The sequence below is a fragment of the Pan paniscus genome, chromosome 3 (assembly GCF_029289425.2).
Source record: "Pan paniscus chromosome 3, NHGRI_mPanPan1-v2.0_pri, whole genome shotgun sequence".
Taxonomy (NCBI): domain Eukaryota; kingdom Metazoa; phylum Chordata; class Mammalia; order Primates; family Hominidae; genus Pan; species Pan paniscus.
In genome coordinates, this window is record NC_073252.2 from 181,022,865 (window position 1) to 181,038,715 (window position 15,851).

The following is a 15,851-nucleotide window of genomic DNA, read 5'->3' on the forward strand; positions in this document are numbered from 1 at the left end:
CGATGGTAGAACACATTTCTGATGACTCTGCATACCATGTCCAGGTCTTGAGCGATTGTGGGAAGGGGTGTAAGACCTGGTACCTTTTCTGAAGGACACACATTCTGGTAAAGGAGGAACACACAGTTTTTGTAGCTTGCTTACACAGGTATCTTTAGAAGGTTAAAACTCATGTGGGTGGGCAGCTCGGGTGGCATTTTCCTGGAGGTCATGGGTCTCTGCATGAGCCTTAAGGATAAGTCTAAGAGAATAAATGAATTAACAGGTTGGTCTGTTCAAGTAGTTCAGAAATTCCTGTTTACTTGCTAACAGCTGAAATACTAAAGGAAAATATTTGTTTACTGTGATCATTTTGGCTTAAAATGTGTGGTTCGGTGACTACAGAGCACCACATGTGCTGAGCTTTGTTGACGGTGAGCTCACACCCTCAGGAGTCCATGGTCTAGAGGAGGACACAACACACACAGGACTGTCACAGCTGTGCCGGGTATGACAGGGAATTAGCCCATCTGATTGAGAGTCAGAAGGGCTCAGTTGACAGCAGGTGGGGGGTCTCGACACTTGAATACAATTTCCAAAAGAAAATGGTAGCTTTGGGGCAGGGTGGGGGTGTGATGGATACTGGGCGCTGTGGGTAGGTGGCGTAAAATGATACGGGAGCAGGGACACACGGCATGAGGAGTGTCAGGTTCTGCCAGCAGCTTTGGCACTGTGGACGGGAGGATCAGGCATGATGGCTGGGAAGGTAAATCAGAAGCATTGTCATCACCAGGGCCACTCTGGTCTCATTCTGCCATGTGCAGAGTAAGAGATGCCTGGCCAGGCAGCAGTGGGCGCCCCTGGTTTAACTTCCTTGTTACTTGAAAGGCATAAAAGAATATTTTGTTTTTCTAAAGGCAGATGAGATGTGCTAGCATTTATTCAGCATTCGTCATTTTCAGGAAATTCTGAAATGTTGATTTTTCAGGTTACCAAACTTTATGCCTTAAAAGCACCTAAATTTTTATCATCTTGAATGAAAAGTCTTCTCAACTCCTTTCTAAGTCACCTGCCTTCTTAAGCAGCTCATACTCTCAGGGGATAGTTTCACTCTTCAGATAAATATTAACCAAAAGTGTTTATGAATCGAGTGGAGTTGAGAAACGGTTAGGTTACTGATAAACTTAGTTGTTAGGACTACTTGAAACAGACAAAGGTTAATCCTGAAGCATATGTAGGAGATGGTTTTAAATGGTTTTTAAAAGTAGACAGATATGGTTTGATAGGAACAAGTGGAGAATGGTATTCTGCTTTAGGAATTACAGCATAAGCAAGGTATAGAGGTGTATGAGGACAAAAGTATCTGCAAAGATGAGTAAAAGGTTCATCTGAATAGAAGAACAAAGCGCCAAGTGTGTGAGTGATGAGGTTAGAGGGGTACCGACTGGCAGAGGTGTGCTGCACCCTCCTCACGCTGGCTCACAAGAGCCAATTGTGCTCGTCTCTTGCCAGTTAAATCGGAGTGACAGTGACATCACAGTCATAGCTTGAAAATGGTGATGGTAGGAGTATTTACCACATAGAAACTGGCCAACCCTACAAGTCAGTGCTTTCTTCTCTCCCAGAGAGAGCCAGTTATTAAACATTTACCAGCAGACTCTTGTATGTGGAGTCCTTAGGCTCTGTGTGCATGACAGCTAGGAAAGATTTCTGATTCCGAAAAGTAAGTAATACAGTCAAAGATAATGTGTGTCTAGATGATTCTTACTGTGTAATGCATTTGTAGAGAGGAGAGGGTACAGGTTGAATAAAGGGAACCTAATAATAAGAATGTTACAGAAGACCATGCAGTATGTACTGGATGTGGAGGAAGAACAGGAGGACACAATAAGAGTGATTCTGACTTGGGCTAAGGCTCTGAAATCAGCATAGGGACAGACAGGCCCCCTCCCTTCCATCTGGCATGAGCACTACCATTATTTTAGATCTTCAAACTGGAGTACTTGTCAAATTTGAGTCCCTCCTCACTCATATCAAATAGTAACAGTTCTTATTAATGATCACTTATTTTGCATTCAGTCTGCCAATAATCTAGGCAAGAAATACCTCCGTGTTCCCCTCTGCTGGTAGAGTCTCACCTCTCACCCAGCCTTGTTTAAAATCTCTTCCTCAAGTGCATGTGCCCTGACCCTGAGTGATCCATCCCCTTCCCTGACTTCCTGTGCACTTCTGCACTCACTCACAGCTTCCTCTCGCTTAAGGCCTCATGTCATTCTGCAGCCGAAGTTTTCAAGGGCAGAGATTGTGTCTTCTCTTCCTAGTACTTTGCCTGCACAGCCCCAGCAGACATTTATTCATATATGTTCAATAATTATTGCTTGATGAATAGGTTAAGATTGCCCCTGGGAAGAGCCATGGTGATTCAGTGGTGAAAGTAAGTAGCACACAATGGGAAATCAAGGAAGGCAACTCAGTTTAAGCATTCTGATTGGAGGAGATAGTCAAAACTTAGCAACACTGTCCAGCTGTATTCAGGCTGACTGTCATGGACATGGTAGGAGTTATGTGTCCTGAAATGGAGGAAACAGAAATGTCTTGCAATGTATTTATTTATTACACTAGGCGGGCTTCATGCAATCAATTGGTCAGGCTAAGTAAGCCAGGCTGTACTATGGTAACAACTTAAAAAATCTCAGTGGTATAAAACAATAAAGGTTTATTTCTTGCCTAGCTACTGGTTCACTGCAGGTTGGCAGGAGGCCCTGCTCCATGTTGCTCTCACCCAGGGCCCAGGCTGATGGAGCCTCCCTCTGTGGTTCTTTGCTCTCCCTCCAGCAGGGGACAGAAATGTGCACCTCTCACACTGGCCTTGACAGCCTTCTGCCAGAAGTAAGGCATGTCTCTCCCACTCACCTGCCATGGGCCAGAGCGAGTTGCTCCTGCCCCTTAGGCCCTGGCTTCTAGGGTGCAAGGAAGCACCATCCATCATGCTCCAGGAAGGAGGGGAAGTGGAGTAACCACTGCCTGTATAACCAGGGTGTTCGTCATTCTGTTTCTAACTATCCAGACGGTTTGCCAGTCAGTCCTTAGAAGAACAACACAGGAATGCCCAGTGCGGACATCTCTAGACTTAGAACTGGACCTTCAGGCATCTCTGACCCGGCAGAGCCGCCTCAATGATGAGCTGCAGGCACTGAGGGACTTGCGGCAGAAGCTGGAGGAACTGAAAGCTCAGGGAGAGACTGACCTTCCACCAGGCATGCTGGAGGACGAGAGGTTCCAGAGGCTTCTGAAGCAAGCTGAGAAGCAGGTACGCAGCTCAGGGTCTGTCATCTCGGAGGGGCTTACATCTTTTTTTAAAGCATGCCACGTAGAAGGTACCCAACTTACACTTCTGTTTTGCGCATAAGTCTTTAGATGTTTTACTACAGCTTGGAACATATTTTTCCCACTGTTATAGGCCCTTTTTTTTTTTTTTCCAAACCAAAAATGTTGAAGGAACAAGGAAGCCGGGAAGGTGGGTGTGGCAGCAGGGGATGGGCGTGGCCAGTGGGGTGAGGGCATGGCCAGTGGGGGTGAGGGTGTGCCCAAAGGAGAAGTGGGAAGTAGTCATAATTTCTCCTCCATATTTTTCTCTAAATTAACGTAAGACTTGACAAATAAATGCAGTATAAATTCTGGCATAAGTGGGACATTTTGTTTGGATTTTCTATAGATATCTTTTTAAGGTTCATTAACCACATCAGTTGTGAAATACATTGCTAATTTTAATGCTACTAAATTTTCACTTTCATTCTTATCTTAAAGAAAAATTACACTTTGCTTATTACATTCTCCCTTACCTTTCACCCTACAAATAGCTATACTAAAAAAAGATGAAATCACTGATTAAAAAATAGAGTATTTTTGGCTGGGCGCAGTGGCTCACACCTGTAATCCCAGCACTCTGGGAGGCCGAGGCGGGTGGATCATGAGGTCAGGAGTTCAAGACCAGCCTGGCCAAGATGCTGAAACCTTGTCTTTACTAAAAATATTTTTAAAAATTAGCTGGACGTGGTGGTGTGCCCCTGTAATCCCAGCTATTCGGGAGGCTGAGGCAGAGAATTTCTTAAACGTGGGAGGTGGAGGTTGCAGTGAGCCGAGATCGTGCCACTGCATTCCAGCCTGGGTGACGGAGTGAGACTCCATCTCAAAAAAAAACAAAACAGTATTTTTAAAGAAACTATTTCCATTATTTTGGCACCTAAATACTATTGAAATTTTCAAGAATCTGCATACATATGAAATTGATTTACTTTCTCAAGAGTACAATTTATATTTTGGTTTAGGATTGTGTATTCATATCCATATGTAGTAGCAAATAGAATTTTCCACATAGCTGAAATACTAATACTACAAATGCCAAAACATTGTTTTCTATCAGTCCCTTTGGATGGGAACGTAAAATGGATTAGACACTTCCTGAAACTAACAGAAAATCTTGTCTATGATATAAACTGCTCTTTTTGACCCAGAGTTGTTATTTGATCATGTCATGTATAGTACTGTCAGGAAAGTGTGAATCGTCTAGCTGACTGGAACTACTGATCCTTGATGGAACTCAGAAACTAAATGAATGAATTTCAAGAATCAAACTGACACCAGTAATAAAACTTTAAGCAACAAAATGTATTACATGTATCTATCTTATCCCACCCGATAGAAGGAAACCTTCACGTTCAGTAGGACCGGTGTTTGCTCAATGTGGAGTTTAATGTTAGGCCTTACATTTGCCACAGCAGTGAATACAGGATAATTAGGCACTGTGCTGGTTTCATAAAGGAGATGAGCCAGACACTCCAGGTCTACGAGAGCAGTGCTTCCTGGGGAAGTCATGAGAGGTTTCATGGAGGAGGTGGCACTTGAACTGGCTTTTAAAGTGGGTAGTGGAGCTTCACAGCAGGGAGAGGCCCAGGACTCTCCATTAGTAAAGGTCCAGATGGGCTCCAGACAGTGGAGGGCTGTGGGCAGGAGCCTGCAGGAGAGTAGGGCCACAGCAGGTGGAAGGTAGTCTTATGAAATGGAAGATTGAATTACAAGCAGAAATGACCTGCTCTTAGTTTGTAATCTCAATAACCAACATTTTTACTCTCTTGAGTTTTTAACTCAACATTAGCAATAATTTCAAACTCTTAGTTGACTTTGACCTACTTTACTGTCATGGAGAAGCATCGCAGTCTTTGACTGTTATGGGTCAAAGCCTTCCAAAGCTGAATTGGAGTTTTACAACTATAGATGCAAACAGAACTTTGTGTCTTTGGTTATTTCTTCATTTCTAGTGTGTCATGATATGAAATTCTAAATTTCTAGATATCAATAATTACTAAAACTATAGGACTTAAATTTTTTTACTTAATATCATAACGCAAAGGTTCATCCATAAATTGCATTTCATTTTTTTTGACTGCTATCTAATCTCCATTGTATAGAGAGAAGCTCAGTAGAGCAAAAAGTTCTTTGAAAAAAATGAAAGGAAAAACAAAGCTCTGGCAAAATTAATGAAGAGAATATACAAATAAAGAATGTTATAAAACTAATGAGGGACAGAACTACAGGTATATTTGAGATTTAAAAAATAATTACAGCTGAGGTGGGAGAATCGCTTGACCCCAGGAGTTGGAGACCAGCCTGGGCAACATAGGGAGACCTTGTCTCTACAAAAAAAGTTAAAAAAAAAAAAATTCACTAGGCATGGTGGCATGCACCTGTGGTCCCAATTACTTGGAAGGCTGAGGTGGGAGGGTCACTTTAGCCCAGGAGGTAGAGGCTGCAGTGAGCTGTGATGGCACCACTGCACTCCAGCTTAGGTGACAGAGTGAGACCCTGTCAATCAGTTATGAAAAATTAAAAAATAAATAAATGATAAATGCATACACACAAACACACACACAGACACACACACACACACACTCCCAGTGCTTTGGGAGGCCAGAGTGGGAGGACAGCTTGAGGCTGAGAGTTTGAGACCAGCCTGAGTGACATAACAAGATCCCATCTCCATGGGAAAAAAAAAAAAGTTAGCTGAGCATGGTGGCACATAGCTATATAGTCTTGGCTATTCCGGTGACTGAGGCAAGAGGATCACCAGAGGTATGAGGTTGAAGTGAGTTATGATCACCCCACTGAACTTTAGCCTGAGTGACAGGAAAAAACAGTTGAATACTATCAAAAGTATATGCCTACAATTCGGACATACGTCTAGGAAAATCTACTAGAATGGATGTTTGGAAAGAATAAAAAGGATAGAAAATCCTATAACTCTTTAAAAAAAAAATGGAAGCAGTGATTAAAAATCTATCCACAAAGAAAATATAAGTTCTGGATGCTTTATACAAATTCTGCCACACTTTCAAAGAAGAAATTACCTCAATTTTATACGAACTCTTCCGGACACTAGAAAAAGAGAGAACACTTCCACAACTAATTTTATGTTAATGCCAACACTAGATAAAGATACTATCAAAAGGAAAATCGCAGGCCAGGCCAGTTTCATTTATGAGTGTAGATACAAGAATCCTGACTAAAAAATATTAGTAAATAGAATCCAACACTGTATTAAAAAGATTGTACATGTTAACTATGTTGAATTGTACAAAGGTTTTGTTTTCTTTGGTTTGGTTTTTTGAGACAGTGTTTCTTTCGCTCTGTTACCCAGGCTGGGGTGCAGTGGCACGATCTCGGCTCACTGCAGCCTCTGCCTCCCGGGTTCAAGAGATTCTCCTGCCTCAGCTGGAGAGTAGCTGGGGCTACAGGTGCACACCACCACACTCAGCTAATTTTTGTATTTTGAGTAGAGACAGGGTTTTGCCATGTTGGCCAGACTGGTCTCAAACTCCTGACCTCAGGTGATCCACCAACCTCAGCTTCCCAAAGTGCTGGAATTGCAGGTGTGAGCCACCACTCCCAGCCTAGAGGATTTGCGATCTTTATTATCTGATGAACCAGCACTTAGTTGGTTTGAAAATTAGTTTGCATACCAAGATAATGAGGGAAAGAAGATCCTAAGGATCTTTCTGTTATGATTGTGGTAAAGCCTGAGATAAACACTTTTTTTTTTTTTTTTTTTGACATGGAGTTTCACTCTTGTCACCCAGACTGAAGTGCAATGGCACAATCTCAGCTCACTGCAACCTCCACCTCCCGGGTTCAAGCAGTTCTTCTGCCTCAGCCTCCCAAGTAGCTGGGACTACAGGCACGCACCACCACTCCCGGCTAATTTTTTTATATTTAGTAGAGATGGGGTTTCACTGTGTTGGCCAGGCTGGTCTTGAACTCCTGACCTCAGGTGATCTGCCCATCTTGGCCTCCCAAAGTGCTGGGATTATAGGCGTGAGCCACTGCACCTGGCCTGAGATAAACACTTCTGTTCTACTGCTTCACTAAGAGGCTGCAGCCCAGGGGAGCTGAAGAGAGACAAGGGAGGAGATGGCCGCTAGTGTGCTGCCTGCTTGCTCCCTTGGGACCAGCACCCAAAGGCCATGCTAACCACATCTCACAGTCATAACTCAGAGGAGAAATGAGGAAGAATTGTTCTACCCATGTGCACATATGGCTGCCAGACAATCTCATGGCACATGTTGGCTTCAACAGAAAGGCCATGGCAGGGGCCAGAGAAGGGACATAAGGGGAGACACTAGTTATACCTTCATGAAGTCCACCAGACCCTGCAGAGTTGATGACTGCAAGGGCATTTGGGAAAGGTCAAGAGGATTTGAGCTGATATGTTAGAGGTCTCTTATTCAGAACGAGAATGTGTGTTTTCTAGTTCTTGCCAAGAAAATTTCAGCTTAACAAAACATGAAGATACATCTAAATAAATTTAAGGGCTGGTAAACCTGACAGTCTTAATAATTTGTATTCAGCTTTCTCCATGCCATAGCTATTGTTTTTCTAGATCACTACTGTGAATATCTTGGGGATGCCGTTAACAGTTCAGTATAAAACTCCTTTGTCAGAGGAGTTGAACCTCATATACAAAATGCTGTCTTTTTATACCCAAGATAGGGCCAAAACTCTTTAGCTAGCCTGATGATACCCAGGGAAAGAGCCATGGTATACACCTGAGGTCCCTGTTTAGGGTCCAAGTGAAAAGAGACTATAACAGCAAGGCCAGGAGACCCATGAGTGCTTGTGGTGTCAGAGTCAGATCTTAGATGCTGTTGTGGCTTCACTTTCTCATTACCCTTCCCCATTCCTTTCCCTCACAACTTCTTTCTTCTTCCCATCAGAAAATAGGTAAATGAAAACAAACCAGCCTTATAAAATACCATAAAAGTATCCATACCTGCAGCTTATGTTTTTCCCATGCACTAATAGGATTTTATATACTCACCTATGAATTAAGAGGATTGAAGTAGATAGCCACCAGAATCCCTTCTAGTTACAGAATTTTGTGATCTATTTGAGATCAAGTCTAATGTGCTTTCAGTATAAATAAGGATTCAGAGAGAGTGGAAATTGAAGTCTGCATGGCCTAAAGGAACTGAACCTTTAGGGTACATGCAGTACTTTGATAATTCTGAAGTCCCAGGTGAAATGTGATTCCTGGAAGTTTTTCATATCAGGATACTCAGAGTGCAGTCTTACACAGGTTATGCAGAGCAGATTTTTTATCACACTGTAGGAAACTATGCTGTCTTAGTCCATTTTGTGCTGCTATAACAAAATGCCACAGACTGGGTAATTTATAAAGAAAAATTTATTTCTCACAGTTCGGGAGGCTGGAAAGTCCAAGATCCAGAGGCTGTAGCTGGCAAGGCCCTTCTTGCTATGTCATCCCATGGTGGAGGGTAGGAGGCAGGAGAGAGATCCCACTCTCAAAAAAGCTATTTGATTAGGGTATTACACCCACACATGAGGGTGGAGCCCTCATGCCTACTCACCTCTCAAAGGTCCCACCTCTCAATACCGTTACAATGGCAATTGAATTTCAGCATGAGTTTTGGAGGGAAAAACATTCAACCCGTAGCAGATGCCAAGCCCACTGCCCCTCCGTCTTTGCTTCCTTCTGCTACTGGCAGTTTCACATCAAGCAATAGTGAAAAAAGCTCACAAAACAAGGTGCATTTATCCTGCTTTCAAAATGATTTGATTCTCCCTAGTGCAGAGGGTTTTTATCGTTATTTTTAACAACTCTGGATATATAAACTGTTTGAGTTGTGTACTTTTCTCACCAGTGAAATTTGCAAAAACCAGTTTTGTGAAAAAACAAACTTTCCATTGTGTGCCTTTCATTATAGCAACAGAAACTCATGATCACCACTGACTTCCCTCACCTGCTTCCTCCTCACTTCCACAGTCATTTGTTAACATACACATGGGTACACTAGCACCTGCACACACGCACACACACTCTAACTCTGCCACACTCACACATTGCCCTTTCATCTCCATCATTTCCCTGTGGTATTGGGGATTTGTGAGGTTTTCAGCAAGATGACCATAAAGTGCCTAAGGATGAGCAAAGAGCCTGCCAATTGCCATAAAAAATATGGCTCCCAGAAAAGCGATGAATCGAAGCCAGCAGCAGATCCTGGATCTGCCTCCCTTGTCAAGGAAAACTGTCAGGTCTCAGGGTCACACTCCTTAACCTTCCTCCTTTGTGGCCCAAAGTCTGTTTTGTAGCTCAGAATAAAAAAGAGAATCTTATTTAGTGTCCTCGTGTATTGTAAAACCCCCTCAGGAAGCAGAGCAAGAAGCTCAGGACTGTAAATTAAGACTGGATTGTGCTTTTTATTCCATTAGGCTTCTTAACACAACTATGAATAAATCACTGGGCCTCTCTGCAGGTTGGGCTCCCATCATGTAAACTGGAGGTGAATCACACCCTTCTGGAGTCCTCAGCATTCCAAGTGGCTCCCAGGCCTCGTAAGCCAGGCATCTTATCGTGATTCGTTGGGTGAGGGAAAAGCATGCCGAGAGAGGACTGGGGTTCTTCCAGAGGAGCCTCGTGGTCCTTACAAAGCAGGAATTTCTTTTTTTTTTTTTTTCCATAGAGTGTTTCCCTGTCAAAATGCCAAAATTTTATGGTGCTAGACTGCAGAACTGCTAGACTTTTTGTAAAGCTTAAAATAATGCAAATGTTAACACTCTTAAAAGTTAGATCTATTTTTAAAATTATGCCGAAGATATTAATACACTGCATTCAACAAAATCTTAATGATTACAGAAAAGTATTCAGCATTGAGGTTTAACTACCTACAAAATTGTTTGGTATTGATTATTAGCAGCTGATAATAATTCTATGTGTTTTGCCACCTAATTTGTGGAGAAAGATATAGGTGTAGATACAGATATAAATATAAAAACATAGAGACAAATACAGTCTTCAGTAAAGTATATTCTTACTCAGCAGGGAAGGAAATATCTTCCGGTGTTCCCTGGTCAGCTTTTTTTTTTTTGTAAAACAAAGCCAAGTTTCAAAGTAATTTTGTAGTCACCATAGAAATGCTAGAAGTTGAAAACATCAGCAGCCATTACACTACTTAGAGGGACTGCCAAAAGACTTCTCTGCAAGGGATAGGATCCTCTGCGTTCTATTCCTGTGGAAGGTGGCAAAGACGGAACAGGATCCTGCGAGCCTGTCTTATTTCCTATCTGATAAAATCACTTCTAGGTAAGAAAAGTGGGTTAGATTTTCTTACCTATGCATGATTCATTTCCTTCCCTGACTTTTCCTGATATATCCCTTGTTAAATCAGTCAACAGATGTCTGTTTTAAGAGTGATTTTTTTTCTTATGGTATTTCATGAAGAATTTGAATAGCAGCAAAATTTTTAGTATATTTACTAATTTAGTAATTTGACATACCATAGCAAGATAGAAGTCATTTCTCAGTGTGTACTAAGTCAACAGTTCCTTATCTGGGACCTAATGAAAAATTACCCATTTACTAAAGATAGGACTTCACAAAGTAACTAAAATATCACATTTGTCACCCTTGTATTTGAATCACATAAATTCACAAGCTCCAGCTGGCAATTAAATTATCTCATCAATTACAAAGTAATCAAGAGAGAACTGTTACTTAACAAATATAGGCTGCTTTTATAGACAAACCCTTTTAAACCAGGGAGAGGAAATAGGGGGCAGTAAAAAAAAATACCTGGAAAAAGACACTGTGTGATGAAAAAAAATCAAAACTTATTGCAGTAGATGATGATTAGCAAAGTACTAGGGATGCCCCATTGTGGGTTATTTAGCTTTCCATAAAGTAGTGTGAGTATAATTGATTCTTTATAAGTATTTGCTGAATAAAGAGTTTTCATAAAAGCTCATCTTTCCTAAAAGTGCCACAGTATTTTTATTTGCAGATTTAAAGTGAGTTTAGGATATTTTTGCTTTGAGAATATTTTAATTTTTTTTAAATGCTTAAGTAACACATGGTTATTATAACAAATTCAGGTGATGCAGAACTATATAAAGCAAAAACTAGAAGTCCTTCTTGGAGTTGTGCTTCCCAGAGGTTACCACTGTTGACAATTTGGTGTATGTCCTTCCAGCTATTTTTTTATGCAACGTGTGTGTGTTAGTGTTATTTGAAAGAGTTGTACAAAAATGGGGTCATAAAGATAGATTGTTCTGAAATTTGCTTCTTTCCCTCACTTAATTCTAATAGTATGTGATGAACAGCTTTCCATATTAGTAAATGTTACTGTAACTCATTATTTTAATGCATTCATTTGTATAGCTCTATCGCAGTTATTTAATTATTCTAATAACAATTTCCCAAAATTTCTATTATAAACAATGTGGAAACACACACTTTTATGCATATTTTTGCACCTTTCTGGTCACACTAGTATTCCTAAAGCATAAATTCTTAGTAAGAGAATTGCTGATAGTATCAGTTTGGCTGTGAACCATAGTCAAAGATCTTGTCTTTGTCGAGCCTTTTAAGCCTGAAGACCTTGTTTGATTTCCTGGCCTTAAAAGTGTCTGAAGCAGTGGATGCACGTGGGATGACAAGGTCCTTAATTGCCCTTTTTGCCAGCACCAGTCTTATTTCCTTCTAATGTTTCAAACTGCTTAAGTCATAACAGAAGCAGTTGGCTTTTCAAGTCTAGAAGCATCGCAATTGTGGGACTATCCATCAGCTTAGATTGCAGGCGCAGGCTACCCACCACCTGTAGACCTTTGCCTGAGTCGATGTCGACGTTGATCTCTCTCTCTCTCTGTCAGGTACAGTACGAGGCAGCTTCTCAAAGCACTGCTGGTTAGCATAGTTTCCCCAACATCCCCAGTGAGAATTGGGAGGGAAAGTGAACAGGAAAGTTACCCTGTATTCGCAGCAGAGATTTTGCTTAGAATGCCTTCTCTTAAAGCAGCCTTCCAAAAAATTGACAGAAGCCAACTCACATATTTGTAAGACCCCACTGTCCCTCAAGACACAAATAAATTAAATTAGATTTGTATGTCTGTCAGATAGAGGCTGGGTGCATTGGCTTATGCCTGTAATTCCAGCATTGTGTGAGGCCGAGACGGGTAGATCACTTGAGGTCAGGAGTTCAAGACCAGCCTGGACAACGTGGTAAAACCCCGTTTCTACTAAAGATGTAAAAATTAGCTGGGCATGATGGCAAGCACCTGTAATCCTAGCTATTCTGGAGGCAGAGGCAGGAGAATTGCTTGAGCCCAGGAGGTGAGGAGGTTGAGCTGAGATCGTGCCACTGCACTCCAGCCTGGGTGACAGAGCGAGACTCCATCTCAAAAAAAAAAAAAAAAAAAAAAAAGGATTTGTGTATCTGTCAGATGGAGATAACAACTGTTTTTGAGTATGTATTGGCAAGATTGATTTAAGACGAAACCACTCCCCCTCATTAAATGGATGTGTATTATATAATGAAGTCTCCAACCATTTGATTTAATTAATTCCTTTTGTAAGACAGCGTTGCAAGTAACTTCTGCAAATATAGACAGTTGTCAGAAATAAACTACTGGTTCAAAAATTGTATTGAGCACTTGAGCCTTTATGAATTATGTTAAACAGACTCATCCTTTGCCCTCCTGAAGCTTTTGGGCCCAGTGTAAACATCTCAGCCACCAAGGCAAACCTTGACCCATATCCTAAGTTAATAACTAGGCAGCCTCTTAGCATACCTACAAGAGGGAGTCAGTGCCTTGGGTGGAGGACAGCAAATGGGGAACAGAGTCATCGTGGCCCTTTTACCCCGTGACGACAGTCCTCACCGTGAATTACATAACTTTCTAATATGAGTGTAGGAGGAGTAACAAGTAGCACATTCACAATTTAAGCCTTATTTTCGATTTCACCATTTGTTTACATAGCTAAAGAATTGTCTTTCTATTTAATACTTACTGATAAATAAACGTAAATTTGGATTTTATATCAGGGAAGCTTTATTCAGTATTTTACAATATTAGGTGTTTTTAAAACTCAAAGTACAGATTAACATTAGTTTTTCCCTGATAATGGAGTAATATAAACAGTTATATGAATACACTGATGTAGGCTTATTGTGGAGAGTTTTTTTAAACTATATAGTACATGCCTGCATTTATTTATCTCGAAATCTAGTATAGCCACATGTTCATTTACCAAGATTTTTAAATGTTAAATCCCACTTGAGTGAACATCGCAGCCTAGAAATAATTTAAATAGGTGATTGTAGAGGGTTTGTTAGATAATTAAGCTGTAGCTACTAAGTAGAATGTTATGAGATCATTAAAAGCTACAGGCTTCTGGTTTCTGGTCCAACATATAAGGAGTTTGAAGTCTTCAATCTAACAGCAAGTAAAAAAATTGAACAAAATGAAAAATCAATTCTTCTTAGATCAGTTAGAGAGGTGAGGTCATAGGGCAAACTACTGCCCCCAAAATTGGAGAGACAGGCAAGCAGAACAAAGAATCACAACTTACTGGAGTAAGAACCTATGAGCAGTGACCTCTGCAGGAACCAATACTGGGGTAAGAAAACCTAAACTGTAATTAACATACTGCTGGAGGCTCACTACAGAGAAGTCTGAGAGTTAAAAACTGCAGGAGTACCCAGTCATGAGAAGTCGGGGGCTCTCCACACTTTTGTTAGTTTTACTTCCAGGAGCTTGACTGGGTCCTCACGATGGATGTCGAAGAAAAATCTTGCCCTGATTCTGGCAGAGGGAGGAAAAAAGTAGCCATTTGAAACACACAAAAGCATTCTGTTCTTTTTAGCAAGGCCTGCCCTCAGGAGAAACTATATTATCAGAACTTAACTGACTTTGGCAAGGGAAATACTCAACTCTAGCCCCCTCTAGTCTTCCATGTGGAAGAAGGGGAGTACCCAACTCCAGCCCATCCTAGATATTCTGTTCCACCTAAGGAGGGGGAAAGACTGAGAAGCACTTGTGAAACTCGTAGCCCAGGAGCACAGGCCTACTAAAAGACTGAAACCTGTTCATAGAGCTATAGAACACTTGCCTTCTTTACCCCCATCTTACCACAAAACTAAAGGCTGTTTGCCAGAATATCTTTCACCTAGTATATTACGTCTGGGTTTGAACTAAAAATTATAAGGCCTACTAACAGGCAAAAAACAGAGTTTAAAGAGGCAAAACAAGCATCAGAACCAGACTCACACATGGCAGGGATGGTGGACTTATGAGACCAGGAATTTAAAATAACTGTGATTAATATGCCAAGGGCTATAAGGGAAGAAGTAGGCAATATGCAAGAACAGATGGACATCATAAGGAGAGAGATGGAAATTCTAAGCAAGAATCAAAAAGAAGTTCTAGAGATCAAAAACACTGTAACAGACATGAAAAATAACTTTGATGGGCTCACTAGTACACTGGACATGACTAAAGAAAGAATATCTGAACTCTTGAGGATATGTCAATAGAAACTTTCAAAACTGCATAGCAAAGAGAAAAGAGACTGGAGAAAAAAAAAGGAACAGAACATCCAAGAACTGTGGGACAACTACAGAAGATGTACAATGTGTTTAACAGGAATACCAGAAGAAAGAGAAGGGAACAGAAGAAATATTTGAAGGAATAATGACTGAGACTTTCTCCAAATTAATGTCAGACATTAAACCACAGAGCCAGAAAGCTCATAAAACTCCAAGCAAAATAAATACACACACACACACAGAGAACATTACACCTAAGCATATCCAAACTGCAGAAAATTAAAAATTAAAAAATTTTGAAAGAAGCCAGAGGGGAAAAAACTTCCTTATAGAAGAACAAAGACAAGTATTATATGTGACTCTTCCTGAGAAATCATACAAGCAAGAAGAGAGTGAGATGCAATAATTTAAATTGTTAAGAGGAAAAAGAAACCAACCTAGAATTCAACAAAATTCAACCCAAACACAAAATTATTCTTCAAAAGTGAAGGAGAATAAATATTTTTTCAGACAAACAAAAATTAAGGACATTTGTGCTCAGTGGACCTGCCTAGCAAGAAATGTTAAAAGTTCTTCAGAGAAAAGGAAAATGATATGTTAGCAACATGGATCTATGTAAACAAAGGAAGAGTATTGAAAAAGGAATAAACCAAGGTAAAATAAGAATTTTTCTTATTCTTAATCACATAAATAATTTTAAGTAATGATAGCAACAGTGTATTCAGTTACATACACATGTGTGTATGCTTACGTATAAGTGAAATGAGTGGCAGCAATGATGCAAGGGACAAGAGGGAAGAATGAGGGATATTTTGTTATTATAAGGTACTTGTACTACTCATGATGTGGTATAATGTTATTTGGAAGTGGATTTGGATAGTATAATACAAACTCCAGAGCAACCACTAGAAAAAATAAGAGAGAAATATAAATGACATGCTAAGAAAGGAGAGAAAATTGACATTATATAAAGTCCTC

The 15,851-nt window shown here is 40.6% G+C and overlaps 1 protein-coding gene across 2 annotated transcripts in view; it reads left to right on the forward strand.

Annotated features, from left to right (window-relative positions):
• Window positions 1-15,851, forward strand: part of WWC2 (WW and C2 domain containing 2) — a 215,091-nt gene that overhangs the window by 187,090 nt on the left and 12,150 nt on the right. For both annotated transcript variants that reach the window (XM_034959460.3, XM_034959461.3), the window contains one exon: window positions 3,047-3,289. In XM_034959460.3, the coding sequence (XP_034815351.3) occupies window positions 3,047-3,289 (243 nt within the window). The remainder of the gene's footprint in view (window positions 1-3,046; window positions 3,290-15,851) is intronic.